The 6,728-nt window shown below is 35.3% G+C and overlaps 1 protein-coding gene across 3 annotated transcripts; it reads left to right on the forward strand.

Annotated features, from left to right (window-relative positions):
- The first annotated feature begins 1,379 nt into the window (after positions 1 to 1,379).
- On the forward strand, positions 1,380 to 6,112 carry LOC103501964 (cation/H(+) antiporter 15-like). Of its 3 annotated transcripts, XM_051091662.1 has the most exons (4): positions 1,380 to 1,912; positions 2,562 to 3,566; positions 3,746 to 4,166; positions 4,372 to 4,561. In XM_051091662.1, exons 1-4 carry the CDS (start codon positions 1,655 to 1,657, stop codon positions 4,413 to 4,415), a joined length of 1,728 nt encoding a protein of 575 aa, XP_050947619.1. In that variant the 5' UTR covers positions 1,380 to 1,654; the 3' UTR covers positions 4,416 to 4,561. The 3 variants fall into 3 exon arrangements, with proteins under 3 accessions (XP_050947619.1, XP_016903106.2, XP_016903107.2); XM_017047617.2 differs by having other exon boundaries at positions 1,383 to 1,912; positions 3,746 to 6,112; XM_017047618.2 differs by having other exon boundaries at positions 1,386 to 1,912; positions 3,381 to 3,566; positions 3,746 to 6,112.
- Positions 6,113 to 6,728: the final 616 nt, after the last annotated feature.

The following is a 6,728-nucleotide window of genomic DNA, read 5'->3' on the forward strand; positions in this document are numbered from 1 at the left end:
CATAAATAAAATCATTTTTTCTATCATGTGTCGAAATTCTTGAGTTGCTCCTCGGTTAGATTGATTTTTGGGATTTTGGGTTTTTCAGTGGTCCGGGTGGTAACAACTTTCTTAATAGTTAAGAACTTTTGTTTCCACTGCTTGAAGTGTACTTTCATTCGAACCAGAAAGAACAATTGATATCAAAAGAGAGAACATCGCCTTGAGTTCAATTGGCCATCGTGTAGCAAAAAGAAAATGTCTTAAAATTATTGGTGCAAGTGCTAAGAATGCGGTGAATCGAGTATTGAAAGTAACAATTAGTCATCTAAAGGTTTGGATGCCTAAAAATGAGAAAACACCTAGAACTTGGTTGCTTTGGATGGTGAACGCTAGGTGGTGGTGGCCTAAATAGAACACCTAAATTATGGTTGCCTAGACAGAACGACTAGACATGTAAACGCCTAGTTGGTGGTTGCCTAGACATAATATGCATAAACAAGGTGGATGTAGGTCGAACGCCTAAGTGTAAAATAAAAAAACTATTAGATGAAGGTTGTGAGTTGTGGATCACGCTTTCTTTAAGATTTTTGCGGCTTTGCTCGAAATGCAAATAGTTCGGTATTGTCACGTCGTCCTAAGATAAAAAAGCCAAAGAAACTCGATCGAGGTGCATCTAAACTGATCAAAAAACCAACAGTACTCTGAATGACCTTGTTCAAAAAACAAAAATAGAGTGGAAAGTTTTTGTGAAAGAGAAATTTGGTAAGATATAGGTTTTTTGGATTATTGAAATGAGAAGAGTGGAATGGCTATATATAGGAGTTAGTTTTGTAACGCTTCAAAAGTCATAAGAGTCCCCAAACCTATAACACTTCAACAATTATGTAAAAATGTAACGCCTTAACGATCATGTCAAAGTGTAATGCCTCAACGTATTGTATCTCAACACATTGCGTTACAGAATTTGAGAAAGTCTCAACACATATCTAATCGCCTCACTTCAACGTGTAAACATATCTCAACGCTTTAAAGAAAAAAAATCTAAAATTAAAATTTAATTAAAATAAACATTTAGTAAAAATAATACTATTATTTTAATCTCACCATGTCTTACCCGTCTGGACTAACGGTAGAGGTCGCGTGTGTAGAGATATCAACAAATCCACGTCTGTCTATCTCCTTTCGATCTAAAACATGGGTATCCCTTTAAAATAAAGAAAATAAAAATTAATAAAACATAAATATTTTACAGTTGAATTATAAATGAATAATGGTAAGCATAGGTGCACCCAAATAGAGAATATAATATCACATTAATTATAACCGCAAATTATAATAATGGGCAAAGAAGCACCTAAATATTATCATAAAAGAAAATGTCCCTATAAAGTATTTGTAAGAGGACGAGTTTCTGTTTTTCCTGTTTTCTTGGAGAGTAATCAAGAATGTCGAATGGTAATGCTTTCTTTGGATTTAAAGATTTGTTCTTCAATGCAAAAAATGGGAAAGGTTTGATTTGCTCAAACTTCTCTACGAATTACATGGAAGAAACAATCGTTCTTCCTTCTCTTCTCTCTCTCATTTCCTCCTCCACCCATCTCCATTCTTCACCCTTCCATTTCCATGGCATTTCTTCACCATTTCCTTCTTTCCAGCCTCTAACTCAAACCCAATGTCCCCAATTCAAGAATCCTCTCTCGATCTTTCCCCATCCCATTCCGCCATGGAAGCCCGGATGGAAGAGGGCTTTCCTTTTATCTGTCATCCTTCCAATCGAATCAACTCCAGAGGCATTTGGCTCCGTGATGATTTTCTTTCTTTTTCCCTCCCCCTCCTCCTCTTGCAGCTTTCCCTTTCCTCCATTCTAACTCGCTTCCTCTCCTTCTTTCTCAAGCGCTGTGCTCAACCCTCCTTTATTTCGCAGATTCTTGTAACTCTCTTTCTCTCTTTCTCTCTTTTTTATTTGACTTGTATAGATTTTGCCCCTCATTGTTGCTTGTTGTGATGATAATTCTATGTTTTCCATTGGCTTCTGTAATGGGTCTTGTCTAGTTTTATGAATATTTATGTAGTTTATTGTGGGAAATTTTATCTAAATAGTTTAGTTTGAAAGGTTTTGCTATCTATATGTTTGTTAAGTTGTGAGGAGTGTTATGATGTTCTTAAGTTTCATTTCTTCTTAAAATCAGGATTTACTTGACTTGGGTATGAGTATTCGGTATCCAAAGAATGTGCAATGCAATATTCAATACAATAATGGTTACATACTGGGTAGTCTGTTGAACATTCAAGTTGTACTTTAACTTGACAATGGTGACTTCATACCTTAATCTCTGATTCTTCAGAGGTGTTTTGATCATACTTGATACAAATACTGCACTCTGGAAATTGTTGAGTCTTTATAGGAAAACTAGCATTTATAGCTCGTTTGGTTTTGTTATCTGTCATTTATTTATACTTTGTAGAGGAAAATAATTTATGGTTGACATCTTTTCCATGGATTGCTGGTGGATTTTATTTTATTTTATTTTTGAGATATTAATTCATGGGATATGAAGCTAAATGGTTGTTTTAATCAGGCTGGTATAATATTGGGACCTTCGGTTCTTGGCTACTACTCACCATTTGCAAGTATAGTTTTCCCATTGAGTGGAATAAATGTATTAGAAACCTTTTCTATTTTCGGTCTGATGCTTTTTATCTTCCAAATTGGAGTGAAGACGGACCCAATGGTCATTGTAAAATCGGGTAAAAAAGCATTGGCTGTTGGAATTTTAATCTTCATTCTTTCTAACGCACTGGCTAGACTCACTACCTTTGTTCTCAAGCATTTTCTCTCATTGGACAAAGAGATTTCAAGTGTGCTACCTCATGTGGCGATGCTACTATCCATGACGTCCTTTCCAGTGGTCGCTTGCTTTCTTGATGAGTTTGAGATTCTTAACTCGGATATTGGTCGTCTGGCTTGTTCTTCTTCTATGGTGTGTGAGATATGCTTTTGGTCTGTTGTATCTTTTAGATTTGCCCTAAGATCATTTGAAGAAATGTCACCAGAAACTTCACTAGGTTTTTTTCTCTCAAATGGTTTTCTTATGTCTCTTATCGTGTTTGGAATACGTCCAGGAGCTCTTTGGGTAGTTCAAAATAGCCCAGAAGGAAAACCTGTGAAGGAAATTTATATATATGCAGTTTTTGTAGCATTGCTGATTTGTGGACTCTTGGGTGAGGCTACTGGTCTAACCGCTGTTTCCACATCATTTGTTTTGGGTTTGGTCATTCCAGATGGTCCACCCTTAGGAGCTGCACTGACAGATATGCTTGATTGCTTTGTATCAGTATTGCTCATGCCAATATTCTTCATTGCTTGTGGATTAAGAATGAATGTTTTTTCTATACAGAATTTGGAGAATGTGGGTGTAATTCACCTAGTTGTTTTTGTTTCTCTCGTTGGAAAGGTTGTGGGGAGCATAGTGCCTTCTCTTCTCTGTAGGATGCCATTTCGAGATGCACTCACTCTCGGTCTTATTATGAACTGCAAAGGCACTATTGAACTTGTAATCTTGATTAGCTGGAAAGTACAGAATGTAAGTAAACTTCCCTCTTGTTCAAAATCTTTTTGGACTATAGTATCAGAAATGATACTTACCATCATAGAGTTTACTAAATCTTAAGAAGCGGCAAACTAAATGGGCATTGCTTCTTTTATTTATTTATTTATTTTTAAATTTTGCTTATTCAGTGGAAATAATTACACTGAATGCAGGTCATGAACGATGAAAGCTTCACCATTATGATTGTCTCTTTGATCCTTGAAACAGGATTTATTTCACCTCTTATCAAGGCCATATATAATCCTTCGAGGAGGTTTCTTGCTTACAAACGGAGGACTATCTTACATCTTAGAGATGATGAAGAACTTCGAATACTCGCTTGCATCCATGGATTAGAGAATGCCCAGGCAATTCTAGATCTCCTTTTGGTATCAAATCCGACCCATAAGAGCCACATTAATTTGATTGTCCTACATCATATTAAGCTTGCAGGCCGTTCGTCTCCACTATTAATTGCTCATCAGCCTCGTGAAAGGTCGTTTTCATACAAGACACTGTCGGAACAGATATTCAGTGCTTTTAGAAGGCTTGAAGGACATTTCAGTGACCGTATCGTAATAACTTGCTACAAAGGTATTTCACCATACCCAACCATGTACAATGATGTATGCTCATTAGCACTTGACAAGAGAACGACCTTTATTGTCATCCCTTTCCATAGGCAACGTATGGTTGGCGAAGGGTTAAAATCATCTCATGCTATGAGACAGTTAAACAATAATGTACTTGAAAAAGCACCTTGCACTGTTGGAGTTTTAATTGATAATGGGAATGTCAGGTCTTCCCATAATTTCTCGCGTCTGGCATTCCATCGAGTGGTAGTGCTCTTTTTTGGTGGTGCTGATGATCGAGAGGCATTAGCATTTGCAACACGAGTGTCAGAACAGGATAGAATAATGGTCACTCTATTTCATTTCTCGTCTTCTGAAGAGATTGTTGGGAGTACAGCTAGAGGCAAGATGCTTGATACAAAGTTGTTGAGTGAATTTAAGCTCAAAACCTCTCAAAATAACCGAATATCTTGCCAAGATAAGATGGTCATGGATGGTGGGGACTTGATTTCTGTCCTTAAATCTCTTCAAAATGCTTATGACCTTGTAATCATTGGAAGGCGACATGCCGAATCATGGTTGATGTCTGATATTAGGAAATCTAACGAACGGCAGGGCGATTTGGGGGCTGTTGGAGACTTTCTTGCTTCATTCAACTATGAGAGTGGGACATCTATACTTGTGGTGCAACAGCAGACAAGATTATGGGGACTGCGAGACCCCGAAGATTCGACACATTTGAGAAGAGTGAAAATATAAGCAGTTTTTTAGGACCTTTAATATCAACTGCTATGATATCTCACTTATTTTGTTGCATAGACATTGTCCCTCCATCAGTATATAGTTCAAGAGTTGGGCCTCTACTTTTGGTTCCAGTTTTTCCTCCTCTTGATACGTTAACATAATGCAGAGAACATCTTAATTAAGATTGGGAAAGATATTGGAAGTTAAAACTTTACAACCTCGTGTTCTTAATTCTGATTGGGAAAGATATTGGAAGTTAAAACCTTCCAACCTCATTGATCAACATTTACTTTTTACCTAGATATAGTCTCGAAAAAATCAAAATATAACTAAGCAGAACCTGAATCATCTGGCTGATGTACCCTTTGAGTATATACACAATGATCGAAATCATTCAAGGAAAAACCATCAATTTGCTAGCAAGATCAGCTTCATAAATCAACAAATGATACATGTCAAAGGCTTCTCTTGACTTAAAGAAGTTCATCAACCGTCGAAAGTAAGGACTACAAGTATTGTGATCGAACAACATCGTTGTCATCAACTTTTATTCATCTGCTTGCACTTGCAGAGAGCATCGGTCACCAAGTTTAAACAGATATGTTCGTTCTTCCTTTACATGTAGTTAGTAAGGTTAACCATGCTATGATATTGAAATGCCCGAACTGAGGATATGATATATTATTATTCATCCATCTAGATAAATGTAGTTTGGTTTTGCAGTTTTTGTATATGGAGAATATGGATTAAGTAGTAATTTTGTTGCTTTGGAAACTGTGAAAAAGAAGACCATTGGTTGAATTTGAGCTGAAGGTGTGAAAGGTTAAACAGGGAAAGGAAGGGAAGGGTATGTCTTCAATATGGGGAAGACTCTCCCAATTTCTCAGGGAATTGAAGTATTAATCTGTAAACCCAGATCCTCTTTATCCTCATCAATGCTTTTCTTTTTCTTTTTCTTTTCTTTTTTTGGGAATTTTCAATGGCTGAACATTACATGTGCACTCTTTTCAATGATCCAGTGTTGTGAACATTAAGCTTCTGCAAGACTCACATGCACGTATAGTTTAGATTTATTCCCAACCTTACTTTTAGCTAATGGATTAGATGATTTAATATCAATTTAGGAGTCTCTTCTCAGTGTGCATGTGAGTTTGTTTACTTATTCAAGACTACAAGTTTGTTAACTGCTCTTTGTCTGTTCTGTTACATTACCATTTTGGTTCATCTGATTCATTAGAGTATTTCCTATTTTCTTACATTATATTGTTTCTCGTTTTGATAATCATTTGATTTTTAAATATCTTGTTTATTTTCTCTCGACTTCTTACATAAATATTATCGTAAATTGTCATTCAAAATCATTATGAAAAATACTAATTTACACGCTAAACTTTGTGAGTTGTATAAACATCGTGTATAGTTATAATTTTATGAATTAAACTTCTAAATTTTCATAAACTAATCAATTTAGACTCTCAGTAGGGTTATTATTTAAAAAATGTTCATGCACCAATTCCAATCGTGCATTTTATTAACTCTACATTTGAAGAAGTCTACATATATGTAATAGCTAAATCTATAGAGAGTTTTAAATGTAAACTTAATAAAAAGTCTAAATTGATTCACTTGTAACAATGTTAAAGTTTAATAAAATGAAACAATTATATATGTTACATAATATTTTTTGTTCTAAAAGTCTATACATGAAGAAGAGTGTGAATCGATATACTTACAAAAGTTAAGATTTAAATGGATCGACTATTAGTTTAATGTTTAAATTGATAGTAACTTATTAAAAAAATTTCATTTTATTTTGTTTATCTTTTTCATTTTCTGACTC

The sequence above is a fragment of the Cucumis melo genome, chromosome 11, assembly GCF_025177605.1.
Source record: "Cucumis melo cultivar AY chromosome 11, USDA_Cmelo_AY_1.0, whole genome shotgun sequence".
NCBI classification, from domain to species: domain Eukaryota; kingdom Viridiplantae; phylum Streptophyta; class Magnoliopsida; order Cucurbitales; family Cucurbitaceae; genus Cucumis; species Cucumis melo.